The sequence below is a fragment of the Eubalaena glacialis genome, chromosome 7, assembly GCF_028564815.1.
Source record: "Eubalaena glacialis isolate mEubGla1 chromosome 7, mEubGla1.1.hap2.+ XY, whole genome shotgun sequence".
Classification (NCBI taxonomy): domain Eukaryota; kingdom Metazoa; phylum Chordata; class Mammalia; order Artiodactyla; family Balaenidae; genus Eubalaena; species Eubalaena glacialis.
Genome location: NC_083722.1, coordinates 111,967,208 through 111,984,734, shown reverse-complemented (window position 1 = coordinate 111,984,734; position 17,527 = coordinate 111,967,208). Strand labels below are relative to the sequence as shown.

At 50.9% G+C, this 17,527-nt stretch overlaps 1 protein-coding gene and 1 pseudogene across 2 annotated transcripts in view; one reads left to right on the top strand and one right to left on the bottom strand.

Moving 5' to 3' along the window:
• Positions 1 to 17,527, top strand: part of PODXL2 (podocalyxin like 2) — a 33,157-nt gene that overhangs the window by 5,355 nt on the left and 10,275 nt on the right. The window contains exons 2-5 of one of the 2 annotated variants that reach the window (XM_061195626.1): positions 590 to 868; positions 8,353 to 8,454; positions 8,755 to 8,880; positions 16,468 to 17,189. In XM_061195626.1, the coding sequence (XP_061051609.1) occupies positions 590 to 868; positions 8,353 to 8,454; positions 8,755 to 8,880; positions 16,468 to 17,189 (1,229 nt within the window). The remainder of the gene's footprint in view (positions 1 to 589; positions 869 to 8,352; positions 8,455 to 8,754; positions 8,881 to 16,467; positions 17,190 to 17,527) is intronic. The other variant, XM_061195627.1, reaches the window with a different exon arrangement.
• LOC133094916 (large ribosomal subunit protein eL29-like) lies at positions 2,204 to 2,700 on the bottom strand (annotated as a pseudogene).

Below are 17,527 nucleotides of genomic sequence, written 5' to 3'. Positions count from 1 at the left end.
GCAAATGTTTCCTCCCTCTCTCCCGCCCATCTCCCCGTCTCCCCTGCCCATCTCCCCGTCTCCCCTTTGCCCCTGCTACAGGGAAGGAAGGCTAAGCAGTTTGGCCTTTTGGAGATGAGTACAGCATCTCAGAATCCCCTCGCAGCCCCCTGGCGTCAGGAGTGTCCCCGAAGCCCCACCCTCACCCCTGGGCTCTTGGCTGTTGGAGATGGGTCTCAACCCTGTGCCGCTCTTCCTTCTTTTTTTTTTTTTTTAAATAAATAAATTTATTTATTTATTTATTTTTGGCTGTGTTGGGTCTTCGTTTCTGCGCGAGGGCTTTCTCTAGTTGCGGCGAGCGGGGGCCACTCTTCATCGCGGTGCGTGGGCCTCTCACTATAGCGGCCTCTCTTGTTGCGGAGCACAGGCTCCAGACGCGCAGGCTCAGTAGCTGTGGCTCACGAGCCCAGTTGCTCCGCGGCATGCGGGATCTTCCCAGACCAGGGCTCGAACCCGTGTCCCCTGCATTGGCAGGCAGATTCTCAACCACTGCGCCACCAGGGAAGCCCCCGCTCTTCCTTCTTAACCACCGGCTTTCATGTCTGTGCAGGAGCGTCCCTGGTCACGTGTGCAGCCGGGTCCGAGGAGCCTGGCCCGGAGGGCCTCACCTCCACCTCCCTGCTGGACCTCCTGCTGCCCACTGGCCTGGAGCCGCTGGACTCGGAGGAGCCCAGCGAGGCCATGGGACTGGGGGCTGGCCTGGGAGCCCCTGGCTCTGGCTTCGCCAGTGAAGAGAGCGAAGAGTCCCGCATCCTGCAGCCGCCGCAGTACTTCTGGGAAGAGGAGGAGGTGCTGAACGACTCTAGTCTGGACCTGGGACCCACTGCAGGTAGCGCTCTCCCCTAAGATGTGTGCTGCTCACAGCCGCCAAGAGGCCTGGCACAATGCCAAACAGCCCTTTCCTCCGCCAGATCATCTCCTCTCCCTCCCGACCCGCTTTCACCCTCAGCTGTCCACCTGCACCTCAAAGCCAGGTCTCTGGGCTCTGAGGGTCTTACTGACCCAGGAGGCCCTTTTTACTTTTGTAATATTTACTTCTGTGCTCATATAATTCAGTGTAATGCTTATAGGCTGTGAGGTAAAGAATGTTATCCCTGTCTTAAACATGAGAAAACCGAGGCTGAGAGAGGTGAAAGCACACCTGAGGTCATACAGCTGTCGAGATGATCAGTCCTGATTCGAGCGTAGGTCTGTCCAAGGTCTCGGGTTTTGTTTGTGTTTTCCCTCTTCTGTGCTGTATTGTCTCTGTTTAAGGCTCCCGGAGGTCAGCAGATCCCGTGTCCCTCCTTGGGTCTCAGAGCCCCACAAGGCATTCTAGGTGCCCTTCCCTCGGCCCTGCACCAGAGCTGGGGTCTGGCTCACAGAGCAAGCCCGAGGCCTGGAGCCAGCGGCGCACGCAGCTGTGGGCTGATTGCAGGTGCAGCAGAGCGTGCTCGCCGTGCTTCCAGCTACGGCAGCTGTGCGAACGTTCTTGGCCGGCAGGAGCCCGTTTTTAAGCACTGGACTGTCAAACTGTGTGTGCACGTGCATGGGGGTGGGCTGTTCCAGAATTTAGCACTGACTTTCCTTTTTCAAATACATAGTATTTTGGATTTATGTTCTGTAATTACGAAAATAATACATGAAGACTGTAGAAAATATGACAAATACAAAAACAACACAAGGAAGAAAACCCACCCATGACATCACAACTGAAGGATAATTAGTGCTAGTAGTTTGGGGTGCATCCGTCTAGTCTCTCTTATATGCAACTTGGAATCATTTTTTCCACTTAAAATATTTCTTAAATTTATTTTCACATCATTAACTATTCTTTTATAACTTGGTTTTCAATGACTGCATAGTGTTTCTTCATGTGGATCATGACCCTCAGTATGAAACGGTTCCCTGTTATTGAATATTTGGTTTGTTTCCAGTTTTAATGATGCTACAAATATCCCTATGTATTTTTGCACTTTTCTGGTTTTTCCTCAGGATAAATTTCTAGAGTAAAATTGCTAGGTCTAAAGATGTATCAGTGAGCATCCCACCCAGAAACAGAAGACACAATCAAACTAAGGTAATCCAAGGAGGTTGTGGTTTGTTTTTTGATAGATCCTCCTCAGGTTTATTTGTACAAATAGCACAGGAGGACACCAGCCCCGTGCAGACAGCAGCCCACAGGTCACACCAGTCCTTCTGTCCTCACATTGGCAGATAAAGGCCTCCACTCTGTAGCCTTTGTGGGGGCCTGGACACCCTTGGGAGCCGGAGCTGGAGCCGCAGCTGCACCTGCCGCTGCAGCCTTGGCCTGGGACTTCGGCCAGCAGAGCCTGAGACCCTTGGCGACGTGGGCACGAGCATGTTTCCCGAGCTTGGGGTGAGCAGTGTAGGCAAGTTGACTGAGCTTGCGGGCGCGGCCCTTTGGGATCTTGGGCTTGACCTCCTTGGGCTTTACGAGAGCCTTGATGGCCTCAGCAGCGCACTCGTGGCCTTGGCGTTGTTGGCCTGCGTCTTCTTCTGGCCCTTCTTGTTGTGCTTCTTGGCGAAGTGTGTGTTCCTCAGGGACTTAGGGTCCAGCCCCTTAAGAGATTCGTATCGTTGTGATTGGGGTTTCTTGATGCCGTTTCTGCGGCATTTTCGGGACTGGTTGTACGTGGTGTGGTTCTCGGGCTCGGCCATGTGTGCACTGGGACCCGCGGATCCCGAAGCGCCTGGGGCCAGAAGAGACCAAGGAGGTTTATTTATAGACCAGTGGACTTACCAGGGGATGGCAAACCCAGAGGAGTTCAGGGCTGCCAGCAGAGGAGCGCTCAGCGCCCCACACCCAAGGGACAAAGAAAGGGACAGATGACAGGAGCCCGCGAGGACAGAGGGGTGGGGAGCAGTGGTCCTGACACGAGCAGTGAGGCGACGGGGAAGAAAGCGGAAGATAGATGCCCGGCCTCTGGCTCCTCCCGTCTCCTGCCAGGGTCCCCGTTGCTCTCCTTCCCCTGCCTCTGTGGAGCAGTCCGGTCAGGAAGCAGGGATGTGGCCCGGTTCATGTGATTCACGGGGTCGGTCCCCGGGCAGAGGACGGGGTGGAGAAGGGTGGGGAGTGCGCCTGGGAGTGGGGTGTATCTGACACAGAGGATGGGAATCTTTGCACAGGCGCTTGTTCAGTATTTCCCAGGTGACCTCCAGAAAGGTTGCTCCAGTTTGCGTACCCGTCAGAGGGAAATGAATGCCAGATTTTGACCCCTTCCCATCACTGAATTTTGTCACTTGGAGATTTTTGTCAATTTGATAGGCAAAATTATAATAGCCTTTGATTACTAGTAAATTTTAACTGAAGCATGTGTAAGTGAAACCCATACACACTGAATATATTATATTCATTGTGACCATTTATCGTTTATTTTTATTTGAAGCAAGTGCAGTTAAGAGCAAGCTTTGGAGTCGGGCAGATTCCAAAGTTCCAGCACTGCTATTCAATAGCTATGTGATTTTTGGCAGGTAACAACCTAAGACTCATTTTTGTTTTGTAGGAAATAGTATCACAGTGTCGTGAGGTTTAAATGCAATAGTACGTTTAAAGTGCTTAACACATCGTTAAGTACTCTGAAAATATTAGCTATTATTATTACTTTTCCTTTTTTTTCTATTGAGGTCTTTAATTTTTTTATCACTGTACAAATCTTCTTATAAAGAGGATACTAACCTTTTCTTTGACAAAAATAGAAATTTTTTTCCAGTTTAGTAATTACTTTTATTTTTATTATAGTAATATTTGACATACATAAGTGAAGATTTTTATAAGCTTTGACAACCTTTCTTTTGGAATGTTTTTATGTGTTTTTCTTTATGTTTAGAAAAGCCTTTCCCTCCAAAGGAGATAGATGCTCCTTTATTTCTTGTATTCTTTTTCAGCTTAAATTTTACTTGTAACTCTTTCTGCCAACTGTCATCTGTTTGCGCTGTGGTGTAGGGTGATGATCGAGCTCATCTCCCCGTGGAGCAGGCCTATAGCTACAGCAGCGTTCCTGATAAATCTGTCCTCTCCTCGTTGAAAAGAAGTGCACTTTCCCCTCGCGCTAGACAGTGCTGTGTACTGGGGTCTTCCCTTTTGTCCAGACTCTTGGGATTTTAGTGTGAGGGTAGCCGTCGTCGTTCGAGAGCCTCGGTCTGGAGGGAGCAGCTGTGCGCCGCCTGTCCTCGGATCACAGTGGGATGCTCCTGGGCCTGGATGGGCTCCGTTTAGTCTGCCCACTGCCCCACCCCTGTGCGTCCCCCCTTCTTTTTCTCTCACGTCGTTTCTCTTCTCCCAGTGGCTTCTCTGGGGCTCACTGAGTGTGACCAGGTCCTCATGCCAGCTCCATGCGGGTGTGTTTCCTGTGTCTGCTGTTCACGCCTGATGGTTGGGGATGTGCGTGCCCTGGTGAGGGGGGCGGGGAGGGCTCCGTCCTTGCTCCTTTCCTGCTGCTCTGTTTGCCCACCGTCCTGCCCTTTCCTCAGCTCAGTCTTCTCCAACACCCCGAGGAGATGTGTGCAGAAAGGGGGCCAGGGAATAAAGGCCAGACGTCTTAGCGCTGCAGAAAACGCCCTTGACAGTCTGGCCCAGCCTTACCCCCGGCCCCATCTCCTCCCCTCCTGCAACTGCATCGTCTCATTAGCCTGTTGTCCGCCCTGCATGGCAGACGTGGGACTGATGCACAGGGACGCTAAGTGCTTTGCCCAAGGTCACCGCTGGTGCGCGATGGGGCTGCATTGAGAATCAGTGTCTTCTTACTGACAGTGGCTCAGGCCCATCCCCCAAGCCCGCGACGCCCTTATACCCTGTCCCACCTGCTCAGCGTGTTCCTCTCCACCCCGACTGCCTGCTGGGCTGTGTCCTGCTTCAGCACTTATCTGGAGAGATGCGGCCTCTGAGAGGCTCTTCCAGCTCCCCAGGTGACGGGGCCACTGCAGGTGGCTGGGCTGGTGGTGCCCTGGCCCAGGGGCTGAAGTCCAGTCTGTGTACCTCTCACCAGGCCCTGGGCTAGATGGAAGGCACACCTTTTCCTAATTCATCCGCCAGTGGGGACGTCCCTGTGCTGGCGACGGCCCTGAGGTCAGCCTGCTCATTCCTGCCTCCGTCTTCTCACAGCACACGACGCTGTGCTCTGAGGACACGACAGAGGCAAAGTGTTCGGGCTGTGGGGCTGATGTGTACGGGAAGGGACCGTGTGTGCCGCTCCTCCCGCCCTCTGCTCCCAACCCGGGAAGTCAGAGGCTTCTCGCCAGGGGTCTCGGAGGAAGGAGGGCATCACTCGTGGCGTTTGCTGCTCAGGTCGGGGGGACAAAGAGAGAGGCCTGCAAAGGGCCTGCCAGGGTGGGGAGTCTGCCCAGAGTTCAGTGCCAACCTAGCAGGCCCCTGGGGACGGGGGTCGCTCCGTGCAGCAGTGGCTGTGAGGGCTGGGAGCCGTGCTGCAGACGGTCCAGCCTCGGGGCGGGTCCTTTAATAACGAGGACATCCGACCTGGGAATTGAATGCCGAGTTGTGCCAGGCGCCAAGTCAGGTGTTGTAGAGTGTTCTCTCCTTTAATCTTCAGAGAAACAGTTAAGTCTGTATTGTTACTCCCATTGGACCAGTGGACAAACTGAGGCTTATGGAGTTTGGGTAACAGCTCCATGAGCGTAAGAACCAGAATTCAAACCCGAGTTGTCAGACTCCAGAGCCTTGGCTCTTTCTGTTGTGTTGCCTCTCAGCTCAGCAGTTTTACTAGAGACCAGCAGTAACGTCTTAGGTTTTGTGTGGGACTTACCGCCATTTTTTCATAGCGTTTTCTCTTTGCTTAGCTCACCGAACTTCACAGCCGCTCTGTGGGGTCAGCAAGGCAGCAGTTACTGTCTTTGCTTCACACGTGGTGAAACTGAGGCCAAGAAAGCTTGTTAACTTTGCCCAAGGTCACACGGCTTGTGTGCGGCAGAGCTGAGTCTGGGATCAGGGCCTCCCGAGCAGGTCTTGCCCTGAGAGCACATGGGTGGTGTGTGTCAGAGAGGAACCAGTGCCTCTGATTGTCACTGGAGCTCTGTTCTGCGTCTCCTTCTAGTTTGTTGGGCCTGGAAGAACTGGAGCTGGCGCCTTCTCCTCCTGTAGCAGCAATCCTTGGGGGCCCGACGGCAGAGCAGCTGCCTGGCCAGTGATGAGGGCCGTGACCTTGTGTGGGTCCCTTTTCTAATCTTGCCTTCAGTCTCCTCATCTGAAAGTGAGACCGTGGGAGTGATAGATTGAAGTCTTTTCCAGCTTTAAAATATTATGATTCTCTGACATTTCGGGTGGGAAGAGTGGTGTCTACAAAGTAGGGAGAAAAAATGGAACATAAATCACCACTCTGCCAGCTAATCAAGCCAGCCTGAAGCCTGATCAGTTAATTCATGGAAAACTGTTAGTGACTAGGAATAGTTTCCCAGGTTACCTCTCCATCCCAAAACTGTCCTGCTGCCGCCTCACCCCTTTCACTTTCCAGTCTCCTTAGTAACATTCTCTGCATTGCAGCTTTCCTCTTCCTAGTGAGCAAGCTAATTAGTGTTCTACAGGACAAGAGATAACTCTTTGGGGTTGGCACGTTCTAGAAACCCAACTCAAACAGGCCCACAGACCTGTGTGAGAGAGGGGTGTGTATCGGCTTGTAAGGGATCGGTTTCCGGCCCAGGCAGGTGGGGTCCAGGTGTTGAAACGGCGTCAGAAGCTGTCTCAGCCCATCGTGCTTTGCGTCCCCTTGTCGGTTCACTCTTAGGCGGTCGTTCTGTGTGGTAGCTGAGCGAGGCCCTCCATCACTCTGCTGTCATCCTCCTGTCACTTAGCAGCCCCAGCACTTCTGGGGAAGACTCAGGTGGAGGCTCGTTGGTCTGGTCTAATCTGGGTCCTCAAGCCCCCTGAAGCCAGGGGGTACGGCCCCACACTTCGGAACCAAGAAGAGGGGAGGAGGGCCCCCCAGAGGAGAATCAAGGTGCCATTAACAGAAAGGGGGATGAAATGATGCCCTTGAGTAGGGACATTCCTAAGTGCTTATGTTTCCTCAGTCATTGTCACATACAGTTCTTTTTTCCCTCACGGCGACCTGATGCAGCCTTAAAAGCAGCCTGAGTATCACTGTCTCATGGCAGAGGCGACTGGCTTAGGGAGGTTTACGGGTGGTTTGAGGTTGTGCGGGTGATTGGTGGCAGAGTGGCTCTCAGCTCTGAGGTCTCTGCTTCAGGACCCGCTCCTTCTCTGTGTGAGCTCCTCCCTCGCAGCACTTCAGTTACTGTTCGTCTGGAGTGAATTTGTGGAAACCAGATCATCAGAGCAGCTGTCTGCTGGGGTGTGGAAATGGTTTCAGTACAGCGGTCTTGTTGGGTCGTATCTGTTATGCAATGATTTGACCTTCCGGGTCACTGCCCACACTTCAGGCATGTTTCCTGACAGTAGCACTTCACCTGGACACCAAAAAAAGAAAGGAAACGAAAAAAGCCCCATATTTTTGTTTTACGCTAGTAGTAAGTATCATTGTATGAAAATCAGAAACATGCAACAAGTTAAAAAAAAAAAAATTCATAACCCCATCGTCAACCCAGAGTTTGGGAACAGTAACATTTTGGTGTGTCTCTTACTGGACTTTCTACCCATATAGAAAACAGATAAAATATGCCTTTATGAAAAATGGAATTCGAGGGTACCGCTCTTGCGGTTTCACTTACGCACATCTTTCTCAGGCAGCAGACACAGTTCTCCAGCCTCAGCTTTGAGGCCGAATTGGCATCCCAAGTGTGGACGGGCTGCCCCCTGCCATGTGAAAGCAGGATTGTCCCATGAGCTGTGCCCTGACGAGAATCCTTGACACTGAATCGTCATGAGCTTCCTTAATTGTTTCCTTAGAGTGCGTTTCTAGAAGACAAGTGACAGGATCAGGATGTTTGTCTTCACAGCTTTTTTTTTTTTTTTTTTTTTTTTTTTTTTTTAGGTAGAGCCTAGCAACATGTGTTTTTTTACTTTTTTTGGGGGGGGGGTTTGTTTATTTATTTATTTATTTATTTATGGCTGTGTTGGGTCTTCGTTTTTGTGCGAGGGCTTTTTCTAGTTGCGGCGAGCGGGGGCCACTCCTCATCGCGGTGCGCGGTCCTCTCACTATCGCGGCCTCTCTTGTTGCGGAGCACAGGCTCCAGACGCGCAGGCTCAGCAATTGTGGCGCACGGGCCTAGTTGCTCCGCGGCATGTGGGATCTTCCCAGACCAGGGCTCGAACCCGCGTCCCCTGCATTGGCAGGCAGATTCTCAACCCCTGCGCCACCAGGGAAGCCCTTCACAGCTTTTTGTTCATGCTTTCCCCTCCAGACTGTGGCCCGATTTCTGTTCCCATCAGCAGCAGGTGGAGTGCCTGTTCCCGCGCTCACCCGGTACCGAGTATGGTCCTTAAATGCACTCCTATGTTGTCAGGTTGGTAGTCCAAAAGGTTTATCATCTGGTTTAATTTACATTTCTTTGATGACTACTGACGTTGACCATTAAAAAGTCATGTTTAATTTACTGAAAACTTCCCTTGCACCTCTGTTTTATACAAATCTATTGTGAATTTTGTGAATGTTTTTGTAAATATTAACACTCAGTTGAATAACTGGCTTGCGTGTTGCACTCAGGGGACAATTTTCAGTGATTTGACATTAACCTAAAGGGATGTTTAAAGTGATCTTTCAAGGCCAGTGGCCCTGATGCCTGTTTTAATTCCTTGTCTTAAAGGGAGGAATCAGTTCATTACCGTTTCAGCTGAGGCCGAAGGTCACATGAGAGGATGGCCACCCTGGAAGGCAGAAATAACGTCCAGTGCAACCTTGACAAAAAGGGAAAATGACCTACAAAACTGGGGTGAAGTATTAGGAGGAAAAAAATGCGACATGATCTATTTAGGGAACAAAAGCCAGCACTGTAGTGAGATTAAGAGAAAAACAAAAAGGCCTAGACGCAGCTTAAGTGCCGACGCTGGGTGAGTTAAGAGATCTTCCTTTACACTCTGATCTGTTAGCCTCTGGTTAGTCAGTCGTGTTCAGTGTTTAACAGTCCCTTCACCAAACATTTACTGCATGCCTACTCCTTTGATTTCATGACCACCCTTAAAACTGGCGAATCCAGAATTTTCACAAGAGGAGATAAATGACAAGGGGAAGGGTTGAGAATAAGGAATAATTATGGTTATGTAGCCCCAGGAAAAGAAGGCTAAACTGGGGCAACTAAGAGAATATGTAGGGATTTTTCCCCCGAGGAAGATGCTTCCCAGGTTCTCCTCATTTAGCAGATAAAACAGAAATGGGCTTAAGTTGTAGGTGAACCATCCCAGTTGGGTTTAAGGAAATTGGGGAGAAAAAAAGCCAATGACACAGAAATGTCTCCCTAAGGAGGCCAAGACATGTTCTTGAAGAAGATTGCAGCCCATCTTTCTAGACGTTGTCTAAAAATTCCCTTCCGAATAATTTGCCCTTATGTGTACATACATAATATGTATACATATTATGTATACATACATACATAATTCTGCCATTTACAGTCTGTACAATTTTATTTGTGTTGGACTAAAGATAAATAAGAAATTCGCTCTGTTGAGTCACCATTAAAGTAACTTATAGCAATGCCATCATGCCTCGGCCAAGGGCCAAGGCCCGTCAGGGAACCTCCCAGGTCCTTCTGCTGTCAGGACCCTGGACTCCTCGGGGTCCCGCCGCAACTACACCTGAGCACACACCGGTGTGCCTGGCTGTGTGCTGAGCTCTGGGATGCAGAACCTGCAGGTGACTTTCAGGGGAGGAAAGAGTGCCTCTGTGGGCCCAGGGTGGTGCATCCCTTATGTCATTCATTTTAGCCTCACGTTCCAGAGCGGTGGCTGTGCGGAGCCCCCGGGCCGGTCACCCAGAATTCCAGTCCCACTTGCAGAACTCTGAAGCTTGGCCTTGGCTCTTACATGTCACCCAGGCTGGTGACCGAAGCCCAGCTTCAGAGGATCGGGACCAAGGGGGTGATGCCGCTGCATCAGCTGAAGCTAGCTCTGGCGCTGCCTGGCTGACCGGGAACGTGTCTTGAGAGACTGGCTTCGACCACACGAGAACCTGAGGTTGGCAGCTTTACAGCTGCAACAGGTCTGGGCCTCACCACGCAGAGCAAGTGTCGTCCCTTCTCTGAGCTTTGCTCTGCATCTGTGAAAGCAGGGCTGTGGGCCTGCTGATGTCACAGGGCCCCACTCTGGAATGTGCAGGCCTGATGTTCCGAAGCGCTCTGGGGAAGATGTCGTTTCCAGCAAAGCCACTTGGGGGTGCTGCTGCTCCCCGCACTGTGGGCCGGTGTTTCAGGCAGGGGAGCTAATGGGGGCGGGTGCGTTGGACGAGGTCCCAGGTGGGCCTCTGGTATCTCAGGGATAGTGAGGGCACCTGGTTGGCTGAGCCCCGGGCAGCTTGGCCACTCCTTGACCTTCCACCCTTTGAGGCCAAGCTGGAACCTCAGCCTGGGGGACCTGCTCTGTGAGGGACCTTTACTGTCTCTCCATTGCCCCCGCTGTGACCGCCCTCCGGGGCACAGGGACAGGCTTTGATTCGCTTTCAGGCTGTCTCGAACGTGTCTCCTGGGCATCTCTGGCTGCTTACACCTGTGTCCAGATATGTGGTGTGTTTGTCCCTGACAGGCTACTGGGGTTTGTCGAGCCCTACTCTGACACCTGAAGCAGGTGGAAAAGGAGGGCAAAGCCTGGGCTCCTAGCAGGATGGAGCACCACTGTCCGTGTCCACAGGGCTGTCAGTGCACAAGTCTCTGGTCCGGTGTCCAGGATTTGGGGCATCAGGCCATCCTTGATGCTGCTCCTGGAGACGGGAGCGCTGGCAGGGGCCGCCTTGCCTGGGGAGGAGACCCATTCCCTCCCGTCATCCTGCAATTTCTGGTGCATTTTCTCCGTGACCTCCCTCTAGTCCTCCCCTCCTCCCTCCGGTCCCCTCCTCCCCCTCCCTCCGGCCCCCTCCTCCCCCTCCCTCCGGCCCCCTCCTCCCCCCTCCCTCCGGCCCCCTCCTCCCCCTCCCTCCGGTCCTCTCCTCCCTCCTCCCACTAGTCCTCTCCTCCCGCCTCTTCACTCTGCCCATCTCCATCCCTCTCCTTTTCCTCCATTGTCATTTTACTCCTGGTCCCTGCAAGATGCGTGCTGAGGCTTCCTCACTCCTCCAAGGTCGCTAATCTCTGGAATCTTGGTCTTCCTCCCGTGGACACCTGAGTGGGACGAACACTCCCCTTCTTCCCCACTGGGATTGTTCACCTGCCTTGTGGCACCTGTATTCCTTTCTCCTGGAGGTCTGAAACTCTTAGTCCACATAGCCTGCCCTGTCCCCTGCCTTCTCTGTTTTCTGGTGGGTAACTTTGTATTTGCGGAAAACTTACAAGAATAATTCCCATATACCCTTCACTTAGATCCCCCATTGTTAACATTTTGTCACATTTGTTTTGTTATTCTGTGTATGTATATATGGATGTATAGACAAGAGTTTTTCCTAAATCACTTGACAGTAAGTTGCAGGCAAAATTCCCCTTGACCCTTAAGTACTTCAGTGTGTATTTCTTAACAAAGACATTCTCTTACCAAAGCACAGTACAATGATCAAAATCAGGAAATTGACATCGATACAATACTGTTATATAACTACAAACTTTATTCAAACTTTGCCAGTTTTCCCAGCAATGTCCTTAGTAGCAAAAAAAAAAAAAAAAAAGTTACTGTTTCCAGTTCACTGTTAGTCCAGGATCATGTACTGCATTTAGTTCTCATGTGTCTTTTGTCTCTTCTATTCTGGAACACTCCAGTCTGTCTTTCATGATTGTGATGTTTGTTTTTTTAAGGAGACAGGCCAGTTATTTTGTAGAATACTTCTCAATTTTGGTTTGTCTAGTGTTTCCCCATAATTAGATTCAGGTTCTGCATTTTTGGAAGGAATGTCATACATGGTTTTTCTTTCTCAATTCATCAGACCGAGGTTACTCTTGGACAAGGCTCAGTTTCTTTGCTTGTTAGTCTGCATTCACGTTTGGATCCAGTCCCACCGTCCACTCCCCTGGGACCCCCGTTTTCATCCCACCGGGGTCTGTCCCCCAGCCGCCCCTGTGTCACCTCCTGTCATACTTCCGTAGTCTGTGCCCCCGGTGGGCCTCCCATTAGTTCTCATTTCTGGTGTAGGAGGCATTTCCCATATTCAGATCATATGCAGGCTTGTCAATAGACGATTGGTCGTTTCCTGCCTGGCCCTCTTTCCTGGATCCTGGCTTACCACTCAGGTGTTCACTGTGCTCCTCGTTTGTGGAGCACGCTTCCAGAGTGCTGCTGTTTCCTCTTATGATTTAACAATAGGAACATTCCTTTAATGTTGGTAGTGGAGGAGGAGGAGGTGGAGGAAGAGCTCAAATTAACGGGGTGTTTGTACTGTTGGCGGTGCCCAGGTTCATCTCACTGAATCCAGACCACAGCCCTGTGTGCTGCGTACTCTTCGTTTTTTACAGGTAAGGAAGAGGAGGCACATGGACGTTAGGTTCCGTGTCCAAGGCCATACAGTTCATAAGCAGTGAAACTGAAATCACACAGTAAAAGGGAAAGGAATAATTTTGGATGCTGAGAGGTGGTTAAAAAAAAAAGTAGAAAAAGAAAATTCTGCTGATTCCAAGCACCAGTGAGCATCAGTTAGTGATTTGTCCAGTCACCAGAGACGAGAGGCTGGAAAAGGGTGGAGGCTTGCTGGGAGATGTCAATTTGGGAGACTTTAGTGTTGAGGCAATAGATAAAGTCTTCAGAAACAGTGAACTCACTGAGAAAGAAGTGCAGAAATTGTGAGTCCAGGGCGGATGGTTTGGAAGTGGTCACATTTAGAGAGAGGGGAGAAGAGCTGACACAGATTGTAAAGGAGACTCTGCATCGTGACTGGAGGCCCTGTTCTCTCCCTGTGGGGCACCCTGGGTGTGGGAGGTAGAAGGTGGGAGACGGGCTCAGCGAGCAGGCCTTGCTCTCCTGTCCACTCTGCCAGGCTCTGTGTTAGGTGCTGGGGACACAGGTGAAGAAGATCCCCCTGCTTGTCCAGAGGAGCTTGTAACCTAGTGAGTCCTATTTTATTCTGTTTAGGACAGTAGACGAGTGGTTGCTTTCAATGTTATTTGTATAAGACACATTTGTCAAAAGTGTCTCCAAAGCTTAGAATATCCATGCTAGAAAGAACCTTAGAAATCCTAGGCATGGGCATCCTCATTTGTCTCAGGAAAAACTGAAGCCCAGGGTAGCTGAGGAATTTGCCGTTGCTCAGACAAGCAAGGTGGTGGCAAGCCTTCTGGCTCCCAGATCATGTCACCAACAGCATGACCACTGTGACCCCTGTGTTTGGCATGTGTCAGCATCAGGGTGAGTAGAGGGGTTGTCTGGTCAGCTTGCCCCTTGGGGACTGTCCCACCCCAGTGAGACTCTGTGGGTCAGTGCCTCGCCATTCTGCCACGGTCCAGGCTCTCTCTGAGCTGCTGGCTATTTCCAGTGCTTCTTGAGGGTTTCCAGTGCCCTTTGCCTCTGGATTTCACTGTGTCTGTTAATGGAATGGCTCTTCCCACAGTGCTCACTTCCTCCCGTTAGCCAGCTGCCTCTGCCCCAGGGCCAGCTCTTGCATCCATTCCTCTCTCGTGACTTCCACTATTGTCACTCCATTTATCTCTCCTGATCCACTGTGACAAGCCCCTAACTCTTCTCTGCTCTCTTCCATCCCCTCCTTCATCTAATTCTTGTGCATTGCTGTCAGATTAATCCTCTAAGAATGAAATTGCACGATTGTAAGGGCTTTTTATATGTTTTATTGCCCAAACACCCATCTGACATTCTGTTACGTAGATTCCCGCCAGGTGGTCAGCCAGCCCATTTCAGTCATGTTTTTATTTTGCATTTCAATTTTAAACAGGTCTGTTATAAAGTTCTTATTACTTCTATTGAAGTAAAACATTTTTGTTCTTCTTGTTTTATGGTATAATTGTCTCTTGAATCTCTGAAGATGTTAATGATCAGTTCTTCAAAGTGCTTCTTTTTTGACAAGATTAGCCCTTCTCTCAGAGGCCGGTTGCTTTGCTTTCTCGCCCTCATGCTTTTTCCTGAGCCTGGCTTTCCTCAAATGTCTTGTGAATCTTGACTGTTCTTCCATGTTTGTACAGGTGGTACTAGATTGCTCAGTTTTAGGGGCTGTCATGGGTTTCCTCAGCAGTTCTGTGGTCACTGTCCCACCAGCAGGCCTCACCCCAACTGCTCTGTGTGGGGAACAGGTCAGCTTCCCTACAGAGTGTGTGCAGGGGTGGAGGAGGGGAAGATCTTAAATTACTAAGTCTCTGCTGCCCTGAAGAGTATAATTAACAAAAGTGGGGTGGTGGACTGTTTTAATTATTCATTTAAATGTTATAGTGGGAGTTCAGTGATCATTCAGCTTCTAAAAATCATACTTTTTCTTATGAAAAGTAATAATTCTTAGAGCCCTCTGGATCCTTGTTCTAATTTGAACAATTGCTCTCTAGGCCTGCTTCCCAGCCTCTGTCCTGAGATTGATTTTCATGACATTTCTCTTATATTTCTTGATTTCCCATGTCTTTTTGGATTTCTTGGAGAACTTCCTTAATTCATTCTCTCAGAATCTGTGGATAAGAAAACCTTTAAGTCCTTACATACATGACAGTGTCTTTATTTTGTAATCACATTTGAATGATAGTTTAGTTGGGTATAAAACTCCAAGTTCAAAATAAGCTTCCCTCAGAATTTTGAACACATTTTTCCCTCCTGCAATCTAGTGTTATTAATTAGAAGCTTGATGATGATTTGATAATCTGTTTCTTGTTCCTTTATAGGTAGCCCTCTGAGAGTTGGACTGTCGTAGGAATGAGGCTAGGTGTGAGTCTTTTATGATTCACCTTGTTTATTACCTTTCCAACATGACGATACATGTTGTGAGGCCTGGGAACTTTGTTTGGCTATTATTCTCTCCATTTTATTTCTATCTTTTTGAAAATCATATTAACTAGTTGCTAGACTTTGTACATTGATCACCTATATCTTTTAGCTTTTCTTTCCTTTTGCTTTTGTTCTGATGACTTTTCCTTGATTTTTCTTCTAGCTGTTCTATCGAATTTTCACATTTAAACAATTGAGTTTCAGTTTCCAAGAAGTTTTGTTTTTTAAAGATTACTTGATTTTCTTATTAGCCTGCTCTTATTTTAGGGATGCAATATTTTTAGGTCTTTCTGAGGATACTCGTTAGAATTTTTAAAATTATCTTGTGTTCCCTGAGTTTTCTGTTCTGTGTCCTTGCTAACCCCACAGTAGTTCTCTCTCCTTAATTCTGATGGAAAGAGAGTCCCCCTCCTCCACTGCTGACTTTTCCTGTGTTTATTTTGGCTGAGGGGTTATCTGATCTTATGATCTCATCTGCTTTCCATGTTCCCAGAAATTTATCTAAATTTTTTAGACTTTCATTTTGACAGTGAAAAAAAAAATTCTGTCATTTGACAGAAATTTGGGAGGAGGAGAATGAGCAGCTCAGTCACCACCCTAGACCTTTCCCAGCCCTCTCAGTTCTACGCAGTATTTCAGAACTGTCTTTGATATTTATTATTTTGAAACAAAATGGCAGCCAATAACAGTTGCTACCTAGATATAGATTCTGATATTTGAATGAATTTCCAACAAAACTGGTCTGTGCTTTTCACGTGTCATTGTCCTGACGGGGCCTGGGGTGCGCTGAGAAGCCAGATGTCCTGGTCTCCAGGAGGCCTCCGTATTCTACTTCAGAGTGTCGTTCCAGGGATGGCAGGGAGAGGAACCTCCCCTTCCACCCGCCGGCAGTGGCCCCGTGAGTGCTGGAAGGCTCCAGACGCTGGGTGGGCTCAGCCAGTGCCCCTCTCTGCTCTCCCAGCATCTTCCATTTCCCAGTCGGGACCTGATTTACAGAATAAGAGCACTGGCTAGGGACAGTGGTGGTCATCTGTGATCAGAGGGCTCTCAGACCTCATTGGGGGGTTTCACCTGGAAGACCCCCACCCCAGCCCATTAGAAAAGGGGTGGAGGGTCGTGATGGGGTCTCCCAGGGAGAGCCCAGACAAGGCACCTCAGGGACCCTGTGCGCCAGATGTTAGCGGGCCCCTTCCGGGGAGCGTGTAGGCTTCGCACCTTCCCGTGTTCATGGGACTTCAGTGGCAGATTTGTGTCATTTTATTCCCATGAAGGAAGTGAGGACCAGCCTAGTCTTTGTCCCCCCAGTCTGTCCCCACCAATCCAGCCTATTTCCCACTCCTTTCCCACACGATCAACTGTCCAACCTCCCCCCCGTTCCCCTGAGGGTCTCACGGTTCTTTTTATCATCCGTTCAGCACGTACTCAGCAAATCAAGGAATGATGAAGCTCGTGAATGAACTCTCCATCTCTGTCTGTAGATTACAGTTTTCCAGACCTGACTGAGAAGGCTGGTCCCATAGAGGATACTGGCCAGAGTCAAGAGGGGGCGAGCCTCCCGTCTCCCCTGCCCAAGATGAGCCTGGTGGAGCCACCCTGGCATGTGGTCCCCGGAGAGGAGGAAGAGGAGGAGCAGCTGCTGCCTGTGACCAGGTCCCAAGAAGAATCCCAAAGTCAGGTCCACGGCTTTCCTCCCACCGGCAACAGCCAGACCCCAGGGGCCCCCGAACACCGGCACGAAGAGTCTGGGGACCAGGCCTCCTCGGGTGTGGAGGTGGGGAGCAACATGGAGCCGAGCCTTTCCCCGCCCACAGTCACCCCAAGTCCAGTGACCCCGGGGGGTCAGGATGTGGCCGACTGGGGGGCAGGGGGCACGGCGCTGCCAGCCGCAGGGCACGGGCTAGAGTTGGAGGCCCCTCGGGAGCCCAGTGAGGAGGCCACTGCGGGAACAGCTGGCTTTGCCGGCCGGCCGGGGGAGGGACCGTCCCCGGCCTCGTTCCCTCAGACAGAAGCTCCCAGCGGGGCTGAGGCCTCAGACGAAGACCCCACGCACCCTGGAGCCTCAGCCTCTTTCTCACTGGCCCCTGGAGACATGGAGCTGACACCTTCCTCTGCTGCCGTGGGACGAGAAACCCTCAGCCAGCTGCCCCAGGAAGGGCAGACTGCCGACGCTCCGTCTAGAAGACCCTGGGAGTCCACGCAGGTAAGTGAAGGTGCTCGCGGGCTGCCCGGCCATGCCCAGCTCGCGGCATGGGGAGGGCTCTGCCAGGCCCCGGGACAGCGGGTGGATCCCGGGCAGAACTTTGGGGGGCACAGCTCGTGGCCCAGCAGTGGGCGTCCTCTCCACACTGAGGTGCACAGGCTCGGCACCCCCGCCCAGTCGTCATGGGTTCGGGTGCCCTCTGCTCGTCACAGCCGCCGAGGGTGGGTGCTGACAGCGCTCTGGCCAGCCCCACCTCCACGCCCCCCACCACTGTGCAGTTGCCCCTGCTCTCCTCCTCACCCGCCCACCCCGACACCAGAAGGAAAGGAGGGGTCCCA